Source organism: Trachemys scripta, chromosome 1, assembly GCF_013100865.1.
Source record: "Trachemys scripta elegans isolate TJP31775 chromosome 1, CAS_Tse_1.0, whole genome shotgun sequence".
Taxonomy (NCBI): Eukaryota; Metazoa; Chordata; order Testudines; family Emydidae; genus Trachemys; species Trachemys scripta.
The window spans coordinates 287700851-287722044 of NC_048298.1; the positions used below are offsets into that span (position 1 = coordinate 287700851).

General features: G+C 42.3%; 1 protein-coding gene across 2 annotated transcripts in view; it reads right to left on the reverse strand.

The window, feature by feature from the left end:
* CPB2 (carboxypeptidase B2) overlaps positions 1 to 11897 on the reverse strand; it is a 31248-nt gene extending 19351 nt beyond the window's left edge. For both annotated transcript variants that reach the window (XM_034758476.1, XM_034758475.1), the window contains exons 1-2: positions 11731 to 11897; positions 5640 to 5715 (exon numbers count right to left, since the gene is read on the reverse strand). In XM_034758476.1, the coding sequence (XP_034614367.1) occupies positions 5640 to 5715; positions 11731 to 11882 (228 nt within the window). In that variant the 5' untranslated portion in view covers positions 11883 to 11897. The remainder of the gene's footprint in view (positions 1 to 5639; positions 5716 to 11730) is intronic.
* Between the last annotated feature and the right edge of the window lie 9297 nt (positions 11898 to 21194).

The following is a 21194-nucleotide window of genomic DNA, read 5'->3' on the forward strand; positions in this document are numbered from 1 at the left end:
ATCACCTTTCATGAGATAATATTACTAGTTTAATATATCTGTTTAGCTGATTATTACAATCCAAATCCTCAAATCAGTGGAGGGTTATTTTTCCTGAGGGTATTTGGGGAATTAATGCAGCTCAGACTAGTCACTGCAGTTATTCTATTCAGTGATTACTTTGATTATAGATGAACCAAATGCCAGAAGGGATTTCAAAATAAATTCAGATGAAGCAGCAATATAAAGGGGCCTAGAGAGATTAAAATTGGGCAGAAAATAAAATGAAATTAATTTTAGTAAAATGAAAGTTAATAAAACGAAATTTAATGAAATAAAATAATCTGAAACTCAGCTATTCAGTGGGAGATTGAAAACTGGGAAGCAATAATGCTGAAAAGACTTAGGAGTGGTAGTGGACAGCAAATTAGACATGAATTTATATTGCGAAAAGGCCAGTGCAATTTTTTTGCTTCATATTCAAAATCAACATGTCATGCTCTCCTTGGATCTGGTGCAACTACACTCTGAATATTGTATTCATTTTGGTGCACCATATAGGACTATGTTAATTACAGGCACCAACTTCCCAATGTGCTGGGGGGTGCTTGACCCAGGGGAGAAAGGGGGAAGTGCTGATCAGCGGGGCCCACAGATGGGCAGGAGGCACTGGGGGGAAAAGGCTCCAGCCCCAGAGCACCCATGGAGTCGGCACCTATGATGTTAATGCAAACTAGGTACTTTTTAGTTCACACCAGCAGCATCCACATGGGGCAGTTAGCACCCAACATTTTGGTGTGCTCTGCAATTCATACCACCATAGTCTGCATTGCAGTGCAATGTAGCTAGAGTCTTTGGAACAACCAATGTAGAGAAAGCCTCTGGAGAATATATTCTAAATTTTAAACAAAATTAAGGGCCAGAGTCCCAAAGGTACTTGGGTACCTAGTTGCCTCTTTAGGTGCTTATGTCCACCATTAGAGGCTGGTGACATTCTCAAAACTAGTGCTTAGCTTCTGCCTAACCCAATAGGCACCTACATTGCTGCTGCTGGTCATGCACAAAACTGCCTTTGTCCTGATGCCACCCCATAGCTAATGAACTACTTGGAGACCTAGCACAAGCCAAAGCCCTAGCAGTCCCCAAGCGGGATTCTCAAACTGTGTGTTTCCTTGCCTATCTTGCCAGCAGGGCCTGATCCCATGGTCATGTGCACAGCACACCTTCAGGCTTAGGCCTGCGTGCACATATATACACACACACACACACACACACTACATGTTCAGAATACCTAGTAGTTAGGGCACTCACCACATTTAAATCCCCACTCTGCCTAATTTGGAGTAGGGACTTGAACCCAGTTCTGCTTACATCTCAGGTGAGTGCCCTAATTACCGGGCTATTAGGTATACTGAGCTGGGTTTTTCTCAACCTCTCCTGCTGGAGCTGTTCCACTTTGTATAAAATAATTAAATATTTATTGTAACAGGGACTTGAACCGGAGTCTCCCACCTCCCAGCTAAGTGCCCTGACTTTTGACCTATAAAGTTAGTCTCCCACTGATTAGTTAATTATTCATATAAATTGGAACAGCTTCAGCAGGCAACAGAGAGAGCGCATGCAAGACCTACCCCAGAATACCTCATAGCATGGTGATGAGAGCACTCACCTAGGATTCAGGAGACCTGGGTTAAAGTCCCTGTTCTAAATCAGGCTGAGTGGGAACTCAAAGCTGGTTTTCTTACATCCCACAGAAGTGCCCTAACTATTGGGCATTCTGGGCACACACACTTTTTTAAAAAATAATAATAAGGGGGTCGTTCTATTTTGCTGTGAGAAAGTGCTGCCCCGGTGCAGAGTTCCAGGCAGTGGGAGACATCTAAGGCCAGATCAATGGGAGGTAGGTACCTAAATACATTTGAAAACCTGGGCTGTAAGCCCCACACTTTTCCTCTGCTATATTGTGGCAATTAATTCCACAGGCTAACTGTTTATTGTGTGAAAAACTATTTCCTTTATCAGTTATCCTTAAATGTTACATGTTCTGAAACCTTTCACTTTTCCTCCCTTCTGGCTGGCTTAGGCTGCTTCTCACTCTTCTTTCTTAGGGTTTGTCTACACTTAAAATGTGACAGTGGCCCAGCTGTGCTGCTGTAGCACTTCAGTGTAGACACTACCTCTGCCCATGATAGCTAGGGTCGACAGAAGAATTCTTCCGTCTGACCTAGCACTGTCTACATAGGGACTTAGATCAGTTTAACTACACCACACAGGGGTGTGGACCCGGGTCAAGGCACAAAACATTGAGAGTTGCAATGCCTACGTCCCCTATATAAATCTAGCCTGGGGTGCCTATCTCAGGGGCAGACTAGGGGTAAGGCCTGCAACATAGGCTCCTGGGGCTGGAGCACCCACGGGGAAAAAATAGAGGGTGCTCAGAACCCACTGGCAGCCCTGCAGGTCAGCATCTCTTCCTTCACCCCAAGTGCCTCCTGCCTGCCAGCGGCCCCACCAATCGGCTCCTCCCCTTCCTCCCAGTGGCTCCCACCTGCCGTGATCAGCTGTTCCAGGGTGTGCAGGAGGCACTTGGGGAGAAGGGGGAGGAGCGAGGGCTGGGAAGAGTCAGGGTGCATGGGGGCAGGGCTTTGGGGGAAGAGGTGGAATGGGGGTGGGGTCTGGGGAGGAGTGGGGGGTCAAGCACCCCCTTGCCCCCCGGCACATTAGAAAATCGGCACCTCTGGCCTGCAATGCCTAAGTACCTTTGTGAATCTAGCCCTCAATGTATAGTAATAGTATCGGCAGGACAATAGAGGTTTACATTAGTTTTAAGGAGACGTATCATACAATCTGAATGCAATCAATTAAGCTGCTAGGTCTTGAATACCCATTATGAAGGCCATATTCAAAGGTGAATCTAAATCTGGAGGGAGTGTAAACTGGTGTAACTTACACTTTCTTTCCAGGCCCCCTAAAATATATATTGCAGCAACTTACTTATTTGTTCAATAACCACTTTAAGAACATGCAACATTTACCCCTTCTAGTACATATATCTCTAAATCTGGCCTACTAAGTCTGAGTATAAGGAAGTACAATGAAGTCTAAGTTGACATAACTAAGTTAGCAGAGAATCTAGCAGATGAATGAAGTAATACAGGTAACATAGGAATTGTCAGAATGGCTCAGACCATTGTCCAGTATCCTGTCACCAAAAGTGGCCAGTACTAAGTACTTCAGAGGTAGACACAAGAAACTCTGTAGGAGGCAGTGATGGGCTAACTTTCCCTCAGAGGGGGGTTAGCTTATGCCCAAAAGCATGACAGTTTATATCCCTTCCAAAACTCTTGTTAATTTTCAGATATTTATTAGTATAACTCTGTCAGTGTACAATGCTTTGCTGAATCCTGCCAACCTCTTGACCCCAGTGATATCTTCTGGCAATAAATTCTACAGGCTAACTATGTATTGTGTGAAAAACTATTTCCTTTGTCAGTTATCCTTAAACGTTACATATTCTGAAAGCTTTCAGTTTCAATAGACATTTTTTGTTCTTATATTAGGAGTGGTCAGTCTATCTTCTATATACCATTAATTACTAAAGGCAATACTACCTATATTTAAGGTTGACTGATATTTCCCATTATAAGACCCTGTTTTCAAATGCATTTGCTTTTAATTTTGCCAAACTGGTCTGCTAAATTGAGGTGAAATTTTCCATGCCACATGACAGCCTCAGGCTGATTTTTATTTTTTAAGTTTCAGCTAAAATAGCTCAGCTGTTTCTGAGAATAAGAATTCATTGTTTTGCCCATGTTAAAAAAGTTCTTACAGCTGTTTAATTACGAAGCTTTAGTGCCCTCATGCTTTGGAGCAGGGACTTGAAATTTGGCACAGGGTTGACCTTTGTGTCAAGGATGTGCCTTTTGGTGTCCCCATGAAAATCCTTCCAAATGTGGCCAAGTTATAACCCTCTGAACATTCTCAGTTCACACATGATCTGTGGAGACTAGTTAGAATTTGGCAGGAAAATTCACTGAATGCTCTACCTTCACTGAGCATGCTTCAACCCAGTACTGTAGGAGTTGAGCAAGACTTTCCCTTTGTGATGTTGGAAATCAAATGCCAGCTTTGGCCAAGGTCATAGGCATTAGCTAAGAACTGACAAACTCATAGCTGGAAACCAAACCAGCTCACCTGTATGTTAATTTTGTTCAAAATAGGTATTAGTCCTAGAAGAATGTATTTAGTGTTTAGACTCTATGAAATGCTTGTAAGTTGCTTCATGCATTAATCTCATTTGTAACATCTGCATTCCATGCTAAAAGGTAAAATATAAATTTATTTTATAATTGTAAAATGCCTGCTCTGACCTTGTGAGCTCAGATGGGAAGAGTAGTTCCTCTGCCCAACAAGAAGGACTAGGAAGATTTAATGGGCCATCTATAAAAAGCTAAGACTGGAAGATGGAAAAGGGCAAATATAGTGCCCATCTATAAAAAGGGAAATAAAAACAACCCAGGAAACTACAGACCTGTTAGTTTAACTTCTGTGCCAGGGAAGATAATGGAGCAAGTAATTAAGGAAATCATCTGCAAACACTTGGAAGGTGGTAAGGTGATAGGGAATAGCCAGCATGGATTTGTAAAGAACAAATCATGTCAAACCAATCTGATAGCTTTCTTTGATAGGATAATGAGTCTTGTGGATAAGGGAGAAATGGTGGATGTGGTATACCTAGACTTTAGTAAGACACTTGATACGGTCTCGCATGATATTCTTATCGATAAATTAGGCAAATACAACTTAGACTATAAGATGGGAGGCAGCAGAAGGGAGACCGGAGCTGGTGTGGAGGAGGTGGATAGGAGCAGTTGGTGATGGAAATAAGAAGCAGGAGGGAGGGTAGGCTAGGGGGAGGGCGACAGGTGTCAGGGGAGCAAATTGGACAGAGACAGACTATGGGCACAGGGACTGTTAAAGGCTCTTGTGATCAGGGACACATCAGCAATCCTGGTAACGACACTGAATAGGGAAATGGTTATGCTTTTCATTACGGGGTGCTGACTTCAAATGAAAATATGATAAAATAATGGGGGAAGTGCTTTAGAAGAAATTTGGATGCCTTATTTTAATTAAATGCTCTTCCCTGTAATAGCAGATGGAAATCACAAAATCCTGCTGGTGTTCTATGAGATTATTAGTTCTAGATGAAGAGAGTCTTATCATCTAAACTCTGTCTTTAGCGAAACACCATCAAGTACTGTAATACCCAATCCTGCGTGTCGGGGTCCTAGAAGTCAGACAGTTAGAAATTGCATTAGCTTATACTCCTGGGACTTCCTGACAAATGATTTTAACAACCATCACATGTCAGTACTTCATCATCTTTGTTTTGTTGCTGCTACTATACAAAATCAATTACATAATTCTGCAATCGGGTGCTTGATATAATGTGATAAAATGTTATCAGTCAGCGGAATCTGCTCATCTCAATCAGTAGACATTAAAATGATGGAAATAAAGCATCCATTGTGCTTCTACAAACTAGAAAAATATATAACATAAGAGAATGAAAGGGGGAGCTAAATCTTCCTCCCAGTGGATGGCACTGGCATGCGTGAGAGCAGAATTTGGCCTAGAGTTTATAGAGAACAAATTACCTCGAAGTTGGTGGTTAAATTCTGAAGGAATTCAGCTTGTCTGTCTGATCGTGGGAGAGCCCATAATACTTGATCACTGGAAAGAAAAAGACATTCAGAAAAAGCAAAGGCTTGAGTGTGTGCATGGAAACATTCTGTATTGATGTACAAGTCTGAACAGTCCGTCTCAGTCTCAATTGGCTTCTCTGACTTGGGTGCTACTGGAGCCGAAGGAGGTTCAAGCAATGAAAATGCTGGGCCAGATTCTATCCCCTACTTGGAGTCCCTTTACATTGCTGAAAATCCCCTGGATCTCCCCAAAACAGAGCAGCCCCCAGCTGATAAAAAGCTGAAGTAGACAGCTCTTACACTGCTCTCCCATAGCCCTAGGGTGTGTCTGGAACCAGCCTGACCTATTTTAGAGCAGCCTGAGCCTGTAAAGGACCTCAGGGCTGGGGTATAACTGGTCCCAGGATTAGGAAGCTGCAACTAGCTCTTATGCTGCAGTCCCCAGAGGATGCGGAGTGCAGCAGAGAAACTGGCCCTCTCTCTTTACTTGTTGAGGTCATACTGTGAGCTCCTGATGGTATGTCTTGGATTGCCACAAAATATGAATATGCTCTTCCTTACACATATTAAAGGTGCCCCAGCTCTCTTTTCTTCCCAGTGCCCAATCCTGTCCATCTCCCCCTTCCTTTGCTCCCCTCCCCTACTCTACTCTACTATCTACCTGCCTGCGGGTGGTTTGGAACCCTATATACTACTGACCTGCTCCTCTCTCTCATTCTTTACAGATACCGATACTCATCATCCTGCTTGAAACCCATAGCCAGAGTGGCTAGCTGTCTGTTGTGCCGATTAGTGCCCCAGTTGTTCAGTCCAGGGCTAGGTGTCCTTCCTCTGACTGTATCCCTCACCCAAATCAGTGCCTGTTCACCACTGTAGGGAGGGACTGAGACGGGAAGCAGACCAGAGATGTACACACGCTGCTGACTGGGAGTTAAGAAATAACTTTCAACCCCTATGTAAGTGCAGAACAGTGGTGGTTTGAATGCACCCTTATCAGGGAGTTAGGAGAAGTTTGAAATAACATGTGTGTATCAGTGATGCCAAGGGTTGGCTGTCCTTAAAAGTGAGATTTACAGCCCCAAAGAGTCAGGTGGTCTGTTAGGTCATTGCTTAAGACAGGGACTCTCATCTTTGATCCTTGGCAACATCCAATAGTCCAGGTTTTTAATCCAATCAGCACTTAATAGTTTGTTTTAAAATGTGCACTGTTTAATATTGCATATGGAACACTTAAATGTCCTCATTCATAGTAAGTCTAGGGCATGTGGGAACTCTAGATGTGATGTAAAACAGTGGATTTTAATAAAAACAATTATTTGCTGGTTGGAACAAAAACCTGGATGGTTGACAATCCCTGAGACATGAATTTGTCCAGTGTGGTTTAAATTTTGAACTGTATTTTGCAAAACCCGCCATCTTTTGATCAAGTCCTGCTCGTTTTTGGGGCGAACTCAGATTTTTTTTGACCGCCAAGTATTCACACACACAAACAACCTCCCCACCCCCTCCACGTAACTTCTTCTCTCCTCTTGTGCGCGTATAGAACACGGGCCTGTAGTTTCTATGATTACCACAGTACACAAGTTTGGAAAGTGGCTTTCCAAGCTCTAAGCCCTGTGCCTGTGGCCCTAGATATATTGTTGTCTCTTACAGTGCCTGAGTAAAAATATTTTAAATCTTTATATATTTACTCAAAATGAATGGGATAAGCTTAGGAATCTATGTGAGAGTGAGATAGCTTGCTAATGAATGAGTCTCACACCCAATGAAAAAGACTTGACATGTCTGGTGTATAAGTAGGTATGGGGAGCGAAGAAAGGAGTCGGTGCAGGTCTGAGCCCTATTTCCATTTTCTTGGAGTGGAAGCGGTTGACCCAGAAACCCCATGGAGTTGGTGACAGTGCATGAAGCAAGCTCTTGAAGGATGACTGACAACACCATTTCAGAAAATTGCCCTTAAAACAAAACAGACAGGGCTCTCAAAACATGTAGTTTTAATCTGTGGATCATGATTGTCAGAACCCACTGTTGTGATTTATTTCTAGCTGTGACCTGACTGAGGCTAGCAACCAAGTGATTTATTATTTCTGCTTTTAGCTGTGCTCCACACAATCACTGTTGTTTCTCAGGAAGAACCAACTATGTGCCAGCCTTTCCTCACCCCCACCCCCAAATCATACGAGAGAGAATCAAACAGCAATCAGAGTTATGAAGCACTGGCTACTTGCCCACTTCTCAGGGCAAGTGCACTACATAACTTGTGACTGGGGTTGTTTTGAAAAGGAGCTTGTCTCCTGGTGCTGCTATCTACCATGGGAGTTAATTTTACAAAGGGTGACTGAACTGGGCTGCCTGCATGTGACTTCTTCATGTAGTTTCCATTGCTCACTATAGTGCAAAGTATTACAATGAGGTAACTGTTGTGTATTCATACCACTATCTTCTGTTGGATGGAATCAGAACTGCTCAGCTGACTGTTATAGGCATTACATTAGTCAACAGTTAACAGAGATTCTCCTATAACTTATGTTGGAGGGGCCTGTGCTTTTGGAGCATAAGGATCTGAGTTCTGTCCTTACTGCTGTTGTGAAATTTGAGATACTATGGTGTGCACCCTGGAGACAATTGTGAAATCCTACTGATAGATTTGGAGGGCAGGAACTGAGAATTCTTATCCTAGATCCTCTCCAATCTGGCTTCTGTCACTTTCCCATAACTGAAACCACTGTCGCCAAAGTCTCTAATGACCTCTTCCTAGCCAAATCTAGAACTAGTACTCCATCCTCATCCCCCTTGACGTGTCAGCTACCTTTTACATCATTGAACATGCTTTTCTTCTTGAAACACAGTCCTCCCTGGGTTTCCATGACTTTGTTCTCTCCTGGCTTTTCTCTAGTTGCTTTTCAGTGTGTCTATCAAGGGATCCTCCCCATCCCCCCTCCAACTTCCTATGGGTATTCCATAGGGCTCTGTCCTTGGTCCCTTTTTCATCTTCCTCTGCACCTTAGCTCTGGGTAATCTTATGTGCAAAGACAAATTCAACTACCATTTCCATGCTGTGTAGATTGATAGGAAAGGCCATATCATAGATATGCTATCCAGAAAGAAGCTGCATGATTTATACATAGACTTGATATGATGATCCAGGATCCCTCTCTACTCCAGACCTGTCTCCTTCTGTCCAAACTAAAATTTCAGACTGTTTCTTTGACATCTTCTCGTGGATGTCTAGTTGCCAATTCAAACTCAAAACAGAGCTCTTAATCTTCCCCGCAACCTCTCCCCACTATCTCCTTTCTCAATAATTGTGGACACCACCACCATCCTGCCTGTCATTCAGGCTTGTAACCTGGATGTCATCTTTGACTCAGACCTCTCTCTAGATCATCATATCAAGTCTATGTATAAATCATGCAGATTCTTTCTGGATAGCATATCTATGATATGGCCTTTCCTATCAATCTACACAGCTAAAGCTCTCATCCAGTGTTTTCATCATCTCATGTCTCAATTATGGCAACATCCTTTTCTCTGGTCTTGATAAATGCAGTATTGCCCCACACATATTTATTCAGAATGCTGCTACAAAGATCGTTCTGCTAATCAATTGCAATGACTATGTCAATCTTTTCTTTGCATCCTTCCACAGAGTTTGCCTTCTCTATCTCTTGAAACATGAACTACTTGTTTTTAATTTCAAGGCCCTTCATGCCTATGCCTACCTATCATTTCTCCTCTGATCGGCCATCTCCCACTTGTTAAATTTTCAAACACCTTCATTATTTCTCTCATGTTGTCCTTCATGCTTGGGAGCTGCTCCTTGTAAACATCAGCAAAGCTACTTTATTATCCACCTTCACATCCCTCCTTAAATCTCGTCTTTCCAGTGATGACTACAAAAAACTTGGCAACGGCCAGACTCTGATGTGCTGAGAGACCACTGTCAGTCATGCTGCCCACTATTGTCTCATTATGTTCTTGTACTCAGGGCCAGCTTTAGGCCGATTCCCCCGACTCCCCGGAATTTTTTTTACATACCCGGCGGCGGTCCAGGTCTTCGGCAGCACTTCGGCAGCAGGGGGGGGCTTCACTCGCTCTGGGTCTTCAGTGGCATTTTGGCAGTGGGGGGTCTGGAGCAAGTGAAGGACGCTCCACTGCTGAAGTGCCGCCGAAGACCTGGACCGCCGCCGGGTATTCAAATCGGGCCTCACAGTTCCTAAAGCCAGCCCTGCTTGTACTCCCTCATCAGTCAGTCCATATCCATGTGTTGTCATTTATCTTCTACATAGATTGCAAGCTCTCTTTTTGTTCTGTTTGTACATTGCCTAGCATAAAGGAATCCTGGTGTACAACTAGGTCTCTTGGGCACCATAATACAAATAGTAAATAAGAATAAGAGGTGGCCAGGGATTTGTTACAGCTTCTTTCTGGCAGCCATGAGTGTCCTTAATCTCACCAAATATGTGTCTTGCTTTCCTCCACTACTCATGGCTTGTATATTTGATACATAAAATTGTCCCTCATGACTAGGAATTAAGATATTTCATGACAATGGAGAACAAAGTTATGAACAATGGAGTCTGTTCCCTTCCACACACCTTTTAGGTGCTGTAAAACAGTCTCCACCTTTATCCCCTCCCTAAAACAGTTCAGTGAGATGGACACATTTCAGTGTTGACAACTTTCATGATCTTATCCCTAGTCTTGCAGTATTTGACATTTTTCTTAAAGGTCTACCTTCTGGAATCATGCTACAGGCTTTGTGGTTACAGAGAAAAGCCTGGAAATGTGATCCCTAAATGCTCTGACACCAGTAGTCAAATAAAATGTATTAGTTTTGAAAACTCACAACTTTTCAGCCAATTTCAATGTTTTTAGGGGACCTGACTCATGATTTTTGAACACTTGGGGTTGGAAATACTGCATTTTTTCTGACTACGCCAAATCTTAACTATTCTGTTTAAACATTAAAAAAAGCTTCAACTGGTGTAAATTGGTGTAGCTCCATTGACTCCACCCAAAGATTATTTTAATGAGCCTGTCCACTTCCTTCCCTATTTATCCCATTGTGTATAACGAGTTGTAACCTGTATTTAGGTAACCATTGGAAAATATGATTACAACACAAGGCAATAAAAACAATCTTGTGTTTAGGGCACAAGACTAGGAGCCAGAAGACCTGGATTTAGCTTCTATTCCCAGTTCTGCCACAAACTTTTAGTGTGAACCTGAGTAAGTCACATACGAGTGTTGTGAGGTTTAATTCATTAATATTTGTGTAGCGGTTTGATATCTTCTGATGGTGGGTGCTATTTAATCATGATTATTTTTGTTACTGGGTTTGCTCAATATAGTTACAAGTTGCATTATCTTTTTATCTCCACATATCACAGTGTTTCAGGTTTTAAAACCATCTGAATATTAGAAAATATAATCTTTTTGGCTGTTTTTGTTTCTGGCATCTGTTTTCATGTTTTTACTAGAGCTTTTTGGTTTCAGGCCATTTCTGAGGTTTATCAATAGGTAGCAATAAAGCTGCTTCTCAGATGTCATACAAGGATGAAATGGTTATTCGAAAATGAATTATGGCAGGAAAAAACAATCATAAAAACTCTTTTAGAAAGAAAACAGATTGTTAGCACTTTCAGAAATGGTTTCTATTTCCACTTCAAGAAGTAATTCATTTAAAGCCTTGTTTTAAGGCAAATGAAGCAAATTATTTTTTCCCATTAAGCTTAAGTATGCCATTTAACTGCATTCCAGAGCACTGACTGAACAGAATTGATTTGCACTTAGACCAAAAAGAATAGTTTTAATATGATTAAAAACATAGGATTTATGGTTGCAAAGGAGACATATATTAATTTCATTGCCTACATCATCTATATATTATATTGATCTATACATCCAATTACAAATACAATAAATAACCTTAGATCTTTGTAAAATGTTTGTTTATACCAGTAGGAGATATTATGGTTCAGCCAGACAGCCTTCCATACCCACACCCACTAAAATACAGATAGCACCAGGAGTTTGTTACCTTTGAAAAGTGAAGACATGCTTCTGTTGAATGCAGATAGCTAGGGTGACAAATAGGAGGTAAAACTTCATCTCAACAGCATCTGCCATGAAATCAAGTGCAGTTAGAGAAGCCAAGGGTTCAGGACCTACACTATTGATTTCTAAAACCATTATTTGAAGAGTGGTTAAAATTTAATACTGTCAATCTTCTCTGTCCCCCGCTTCCTGTGGTTGAGTAAATGTGACTTAATTCCTGTGGGAGATTCTGTTCATACTGATGAAGCAAATACTAGAAGGGACATGGTACATTTTAATCATTTTCATATTGACGAGTCACTTTGTCTTCTGAGCTTTTAAATCATTTTATTGTGGCTACAAAACTCGGACCTAAACAAAAAAGCCACATTGATACCTAAGTTGTTAATGTTATTCTATATAGCATACAGGAAATCATGGTCTAATGTGAAACAGGGATGGTGCTCTCAGTCCAAACAGATAGATATCCATGTTATTCACTCACTACTTCAGATCAGGATTGGAACACATCTCCTAGTCCTGCTTCAACCACAGCTGACCTTGCCCACTTTTGGTGCTGCATTGGCCAACTCCAGCAGAGCGGGGACCGTGGGCTACTTGCATTGCTGCACCCCCTGTCTTGGGAGATTTTCCTTTGCTGATCCCCAAAGCCTGGATTTTCCACTGGTGGAAGCCAGGTCGTGAATCAGCCCTCGAGGTTTAGTTTTGTGATGAAAGTACTAACTGTTTTGCATAGGATTCCTCCTGTCTTACAATCCGGAGAGGAGCACTGGTGCTTTCTGCTTTTAGGCCCAGTGAGACTGAGGGTACATCTACACTACAGGGGGGAGTTGATTTAAGATACGCAAATTCAGCTACATGAATAGCATAGCTGAATTCGACGTATCGCAGCCGACTTACCCTGCTGTGAGGACGGCGGCAAAATCGACTTCTGCGGCTTTCTGTCGGCGGCGCTTACTCCCACCTCCGCTGGTGGAGTAAGAGCGCCGATTTGGGGATCAATTGTCGTGTCCCGACGGGACGCGATAAATCAATCCCCGAGAGGTCGATTTCTACCCGCCGATTCAGGCGGGTAGTGTAGACCTAGCCTGAGAGGGGGAAATATAGAAACAATAGTGCTTCAAATGAAAAGTAAAGGCCCAAAACTTTTCCTGTATCTTTGTTAGTTGCTTCATGTAATACTTGAAGTAAGATAGGTGAAGATACAGGGGTGAAGAACCCGAGGATCAATGGGGAGCAGCAGGGGATAGACTTCTGAGTTATATTCCTAGCTTTGGTAGCGATCTGTGCCTAAGTTTACCTATATAAATACATGTAATAATACGTACCTCCTTCAAAGGAATGGTGTGAACCTTAATTCATTAATGTTTCCAAAGTTCTTGAAGATCCTCAGATGAAAGCTGTATAGACATGCACAGTATTATTTAACAAAAAACAGTTGAGTCTTTTAAACTAAGGACATTTTTTGAATGTATCATAAGACAAATAATGGATCCCAACACAGCCAAAAATGAAAATAAGCCAAAGGAAAATACCTCTAATGTGTCAGTAAAAATACATGAATCATAAAAAAGAACCTGAATTACAAAAGAAGGGCAAGACTGGTTGAGCAGGACATAGGAAATGAAAAATAATTACTACTAATAAAAGGAATCACTACAATGCCACCCATTACTGCCTAGATTTCGAAGTCCCTTTTTTATCTTTTCTAAACTTTGTACAAATAAATATCAGCTTCTAGTAAGTTACACAAACAGTTCTCAGATAAGGAAGCAGTGAGCACTCTGCCATAGTGGTTGATGTTTAAACCAATGGTTCAAGTGCTCCTCTGTCATAAGAAAAGCTGCCTGCTGCATTGAGACCAGGTTTCCAGAGGGCTTTGGATAAATCAACAATTTCTCTGTAGAAATAATGGTCTCTCTTCATTTTGAAATGCGTAGCAAAGTAGAATATTGGAGGATTGTGCAATCTGAAGACTGAGCTTCAAAGCACATGACAATGTAGCAGGGACCCCAGGAAATAATGTATTATAGTCATCCAGACTATTAATTTATGTAGTCAGCTGATTGATTAATTGATAAAAGTACCCATCACCACAGTCTCTAGTCATTGTATTAGTTATAGAAACAACAACTTACTGGACAATAACACTAAAGAGTCTTATTCCACTGTGAAACCAGAGCCTCTTACATACACGCACAAACATCACTCCGAAGTCACTCCTAGGTAGGCAAAAAAATAATTTGTTTCACAAGATTCACTTGACACTAGAAAGTCTTATTGCTCTCTGTCAATGGTTACTAGACTAACTGTACTTCTGAGCTCTCCTAGTCTTTTTGAGTGCACCCTCCTCAGGTCTCAGGCCTTAAGATGCTCCTCTCTCTTGGGATGGAATCATGTGAATCTCTCACTCTCAGAATCTGCCCTGGGCTGCAGTCCCCTGTTCTCAACCACAACTATGTCATCAGGCCTGATTTATTTTCAATATGTGCATTTCTGGTCCCACTGAGAGCAATGACAGTGATAACCAGTCACCAGACAGCCTTCTTAAAGCAAAGTATTATTTATTTAGAACCAAAGCGTTTAAGAAGCAAATAGATATTAAAATAATAAACCAGTCTATTGGCATGCCTGCATCTCCCTAAGCCTTGCTATCCCCTGGATCTGGGAAAGCCCAGCTTCTTTAGAGCCTCTGTCAATCTCTGACAACTGACCTCTCCCTTTCTTTCCTGAGAAGGGCTTTTTAATTGTTTTGTGTCCTTTTGCTCTCTCAGCTCCCAGTCTGGCAAAACCAGGCTTGCATCTGCATTGGAGACACAATATAGGATCCCCAAAGCAAATAGTTTTCCCCATTATCTTTGAAGGTGTGTTGGAGATTGCTTATCTAGATCTATTGCGGTTCTTTCCTGCTTACTCATCCAACAACTCTCATTGAGTTAAATCGATATAGGCATATAATAAACATTCCACTAGCCTCATCTAGTTTTACAGTCTGCCTCAATTACGAGGCCATATATACTACATTCATAATATTATTACACTATTCCTAGATGAATTAGATCAGTGTTTCTTAAACTGGGGTCGCCGCTTGTGTAGGGAAAGTGCCGGCGGACCAGGCCAGTTTGTTTACCTGCCCCGTCCGCAGGTCCGGCCGATCGCAGCTCCCACTGGCCGCAGTTCGCTGCTCCAGGCCAATGGGAGCTGCTGGAAGTGGCGCGGGCCGAGGGACTTACTGGCCGCCACTTCCAGCAGCCCCCATTGGCCTGCAGCGGCGAACCGCGGCCAGTGGGAGCAGCAATCGGCCGGACCTGTGGACGGGGCAGGTAAATAAACTGGCCTGGCCTGCCAGGGGCTTTCCCTACACAAGTGGTGAACCCAATTTGAGAAACACTGAATTAGATGAATCTGTGAGAGGCTGTGGCTTCATGCTCATTAGCATAGAATCATAAAAAACGTGGGGCTGGAAGGGATCTTGAGAAGTCATCAAGTCCAGCACCCTGCACTGTGGCAGGACCAAGTAAACCTAGACTATCCCTGATAGGTGTTTGTCCAACCTGTTTTTAAAAACCTTCAGAGATGGGGATTCCAAAACCTCCCTTCGAAGTCAATTCCAGTACTTAACTATTCTTATAGTTAGAAAGTTTTTCCTAAAGTTTAAGGTAAATCTCCCCTGCTGCAGATTAAGTTCATTACTTCTTATCCTACTTCTAGTTGACACAAAGAATAATTGATCACATCCTCTTTTATAACAGCCTTTAACATATTTGAAGACTGTTATCAGGTCCCCTCTCCCTTTTCTTTTCTCAGGACTAAATATGCCCAGTTTTTTTAACCTTTCCTCATAGGTCATGTTTTCTAAATCGTTTGTCATTTATGTTGCTCTCCTCTGGACTCTCCAGTTTATCCACATCTTTCCTAAAGTATGGTGCCCAGATCCGGATACAGTATTCCAGTTGAGGCCTCACCAGCACCGAGTAAAATGGGACAATTGCCTCCTATGTCTTACCTCCTGTTAATACCCCTAACAATGATATTTGCCTTTTCCCCCTCTATGTAGAAGACCTATACTTTTCTTCATCTGTCTCTTTCTCCCAGTGTATTTATAGAACTTCTTCTTATTGCCTTTTATGTTCCTTGCTAGGTGTAACTAATTTTGTGTCTTAGCCTTTCTGATTTTATCCCTACATGCTTGTGCAATTCTTTTGTACACCTTAGTAATTTGTCTGTTTCCATTCTTTGTTGGATTCCTTTATTATTTTCAGATCATTAAAGAGCTCCTCATGGAGCCATATTGATCTCTTACTATCCTTTCTGTCTTTCCTTCACATTAGCATAATTTGAATTTGTGCCTTTAATATTGTGTCCTTGAGGAACTGCCAGCTCTTCTGAATCCTTTTATCCCTTAGCTTTTCTTCCCATGGGACCTCTCACTCTGAGTTTGTTAAAGACTGCTTTTTTGAACTCCATTGTCCTTATTCTGCTACTCTCACTTCTTCCTTTCCTTATAACCATGACATCTGTCATTCCATGATCACTTTCACCCAAATTGCCTTCCACCTTCACATTTGCAACCAATTTTTCTCTGTTTGTCAGAATCAAGTCTAAAATGGCTGTCCCCCTGGTTACTTCCTCCATTTTCTGAAACAAAAAGTTGTCCCCTTTCCCACCTCTGGTATTATTAATTATTATTATTATCAGTGGGGAAAAATAACTAGCTACTCTCCATTTTATATGATGGAAGGACAATGACTAAAGTCTAATTAAACTCTGATCTCTACTGTCCTCCATACTATGCAGCATAATGCTGTTGTTCATGAACCACGGAAAGATGCAATTAGTTTAACAGCTTTTTATTATGAGTGCAGCAGAACAGAATTAGAACTCAATTTAAAAGTCTCCCTCTCAAATTCATTCAGCCATTAAGGCCAAACCATCTTTCAGTTTTTTCATGGCATATAATTGATAAATTATTTCTCCCTCCACACCTCTGCTCCTCATCTTTATTCATGATCAGTTCATCTCCACAGGATACTGTGATCATTTACATACATGGGCAATGTCACCAACTTCTGTCATCTTGTTGAGGAAACAATTTGCAGCCTATCAAACCAGTGAAATAAGAAACTCTTGAGTATGTCTGAATCAATACGATTCTGTAATTCACTTCTGGCTAAATCTTGGTCCTACTGAAGTCAATTGGACCGGGAATTAGCTTTTACATTGGGTTGTCTGCTCCCAGTACCAAGACCAGAAGTCAGTCATTAGCAATGTGTCCTCGGAAACAGCCCTCGTAGATGCACTTTTATATTTTCCTTAATTCTTGCTTTTTTCTTAATTTTTGACATTCTGTATTTTTTTAGTTGAAAAAATAAATAGAATAATCATAAATAATGGAATCAGCCACAAACAGGAAAGATCATTTTAAGAAAGGAAAGATCTGTCACGTGACTGGGGCTCGGGCAGTCATTCTTAGTGGTTGGAGCAGGCGTCTGTAGCTAGGGGAATCAGAGCCCAATGTCAGTGCCAGGGTCAGAGGGCAGAGCCCAGGGTTAAAGCCGGAGTCAAGAGCCAGGAGTGAGGCCCCAGATCAGAACTGGTTTCAGAGCCCATAGTCAAAGTCAGAGATCAGGAATCAGAGCTGAGGATCAGAGCCGGGTTATCAAGGCAGGGGCATGGCTGGGTCCATGCAGGACAAGAAACAAGCAGGCTCAGGAGCAGTCACAACTGTGGGCAAATGCTTTGAACAGCCACTGAACTGCTGCTGCTGCTGGGCTTAAGAGCCGGTCTGCTGACTCTTCCAACTGATCAGGCACTCGTCAGGTGACCCGGAGACTGGCTCTGCTGTAGGCCCTGATTCCTGACGAAATCCTTAGGATTCACCTCAGTGTTTCTTCTTTCTAGAAAGCTGTAATTTGAGTTGAGAGCAACAGAGGGTCCTGTGGCACCTGTAAGACTAACAGAAGTATTGGGAGCATAAGCTTTCATGGGTAAGAACCTAACTTCTTCAGATGCAAGTAATGGAAATCTCCAGAGGCAGGTATAAATCAGTGTGGAAATAACGAGGTTAGTTCAATCAGGGAGGGTGAGGTGCTCTGCTAGCAGTTGAGGTGTGAACACCAAGGGAGGAGAAACTGCTTCTGTAGTTGGATAGCCATTCACAGTCTTTGTTTAATCCTGATCTGATGGTGTCAAATTTGCAAATGAACTGGAGCTCAGCAGTTTCTCTTTGGAGTCTGGTCCTGAAGTTTTTTTGCTGTAAGATGGCTACCTTTACATCTGCTATTGTGTGGCCAGGGAGGTTGAAGTGTTCTCCTACAGGTTTTTGTATATTGCCATTCCTGAAATCTGAATTACCTGGGGTCCACATGGCGCGGGATTGACGGCCGCGGCTCCCCCGTCGACTGCGCTACCGCCGCTCGCTCTGGTGGAGTTCTGGAGTCGACGGTGAGCACATTCGGGGATCGATATTAACAAGACGCGATATATCGATCCCAGATAAATCGATTGCTAGTGAAGACGTACCCTAAGAAAGGAGGCAACATCATTGTTGGTGCTGAATCATAGCTGGCGAGTTCCTCAGAAGGAAATAGACGTCATGGACTAATTTTTTAAAAACAGTCTCCAATTTTTGACTGCAGTTTTGTGCCTGCTGCTGTTAGTACACTGATGCCCAGCTGCTACAGCAACAGGCATATTAGAACTGCCATAGATACGTAGTGTCTATCTGTCTGGTCTTTTATTTTGCTGTGACACTCTTAGTACCTTCCCCAGACCTGAAGAAGAGCTCTGTGTAGCTCGAAAGCTTGTCTCTTTCACCAACAGAAGTAGGTCCAATAAAAGGTATTACCTCACCCACATTGTCTCTCTAATATCCTGGAGTCAACACAGCTACAACACCACTGCATCGATATGCAGTAGACAGGTGGATGGATGAATGCTGGAGATGCAAATGAGCATTTGCATAAGTACTTGACCACATCCATTGTTCAGATGGTTAGCTATCTAACTGCCATCAATTGCACCTGCACCTGTTTATATCTGTTGAAGGTACATATTTGGAGGGGAGGTTGGGGCCCCTTTCAAAAGTGTGGCTCTGTGTTAGCAAGACAGTCTTGCCCTCTAGGGTGATAACATTTAAAGGTATCTTCAGAATGGTTTTTAAATGTTTAAAATTTCTCACTGCACTGCTTTTTTTTTAGTTTGTTTAGATTGGACATTCTTCAGGGCACACTTTAGTCACAACCACAATCTAAGTAAATAATAATAATATCTCGCATATAGGATCACAGAGTTACAAAGTTCACACTTTTGCAACAGACCCACACAAACCTTTTGAATATCCTAATGTGACCCAGGGAACCTCTTGATGCCAACTGGTTGAGGACACATGGGGTGAACAGAGATCCCCTAAGTCAGGTGTATATATATATACATGTTAGTTCACCAAAGAGAGGCATGTGATGTCTCTACGAAGTGCCAGTAGCCTCCAGGTCATCATAATCATTGTGAAATGTATGTAAAGGTAATACACCTCTACCTCAATATAATGCAGTCCTCAGGAGCCAAAAAATCTTACCGCGTTATAGGTGAAACCACGTTATATCGAACTTGCTTTGATCCACCGGAGTGCACAGCCCCCCCCTCCCCCCCGAGCACTGCTTTATCGCGTTATAGCCGAATTCGTGTTATATCGGGTCGCGTTATATTGAGGTAGAGGTTTATTGAAGACATTGTGTATTGATACTGAAAATTATGTTCTTAAGGTAAGGCAGGTCACCAGAAGGTGGCATGCCTTGGATAGGTTCCTTCTAGGTAGTGTGCAACAGATGCTTATCTCCCTATCTGGTCATGATATATTGTCCATTGTGTGGTTTAGCTGCAAACTGAGCCTGATGCTAATCAAAAGATTGCTAAATGGATAACAAAGGAAGCCACAGGAAAACCCAGTCAGTGGGAGGAGCAGGGGGAAGGGAGGATGAGGGGGTCCTGTTTATGAAAAAGAATAAAGGACTGTCCTGCTATGTCTAAGGCACAAGAGACTCCCGGCGTCTTTCATCAAGGAGGCAAGCTGACATTATGCCTTGTCTCATGAATGGAAGATCATATCAAGCCTGGCTGTAAATCGCTGGAAGCGCCTTGGTTGAGCATTGCTCTATAAGACATGAAAGTAACTAGTTAGGTAAGTCTAGATTGCAAATTATGATTTTATTTTATATGTAACCATTTGTTTCCAATACTTCTACCTTCTGTCACTTGAATCTCTACACAGTATTTTGTTAAATAATCTTTTACTTGTTTTCCCTAAAAACATATCTAAGTGCTATGTGTCAAATGGAGCGATGATCTGAGGTAGAACTGGTAAGCTGGGGTGCACTGCTTCTTTGGAAGAGGTAATCTGTGAATACCGCATGTGTCCAGTGGACCAGGGGATAGACGCTCCAGGGAGATGCTCAGTGGGCTCCATGGTTGGTGTATGCCTACTGCTAACCTGTAGAGAGAGAGTGTGGGGCCTCTGTAGGCCTAGAAGAGAGAGCTTGTGTTGCCCGTGGCTGCTGGAGTCAGGGACCTGACCCACAGCAGGCACAGACAAGACTTCCTCATGTTCAGGGCAGGTGGTTGCGAGGTGGCTCACAACCCTGGGTACCTCTGGGAAGCGTCATACCTAGCAAAGTCACAAAAGCTACTGATGCAGAATTCTGGGACTTTTTAACACATTTTTGAAAGTTACGGGCTACATCCTGTGGGTTCCACACATGGAATGAAAGCAAGATATAGCCCATGTTGTACAAATTGTCATAGTCAGCAATAGAGTCACCTTTACTTTGATTATTGCAGCATCTCTTAGAGATGGGCCCAAGCTCAGATCTGGATTCAGATCTGAATTACCCCGAAGTTTGAACACATTAGAAACCAGAATCTAATGTTCTGATTTGGCCCTGCCATAGGTATGGGCCAGTTGTAAAGTTAATATCTGGATCCAAACTTTACCAAACTTCAGAGGGGGAACAAAATGTTGCAGAACTAGAGTTCTGGTTTGATGTCATTATAATGTAGATATACACCTTGGTACAGCCACAGTAAAATATAGCAAGCATCCATCCAATTTGGTATTCTGTTTCTGAAAGAAGCCAGGACCACATGATTTAAAGCAAGGTGTAAAATCCTCATAATGCACCTAATTATGTTCTACTATACCATGGGGGAACATTTCTTTCTGACTCCATCTGGTGATCAGATTATGCCTTGGAGCATGCTGATTGAGCCCTTGTAATTTTCATCCTAGCCAGTGCAACTGCTGATGCTCTATTCGTATTCATATAAACGTCTAAGCCTTTTTGAATCTTTCTAAATTATGATGACTTGTGCACTGAAAATCAATCATGAAACAGTTTACAAAGCCAGCTTGCTTTGGAAGTGAAGACTAAAAGACAGCTGGTGCCTTTTGGG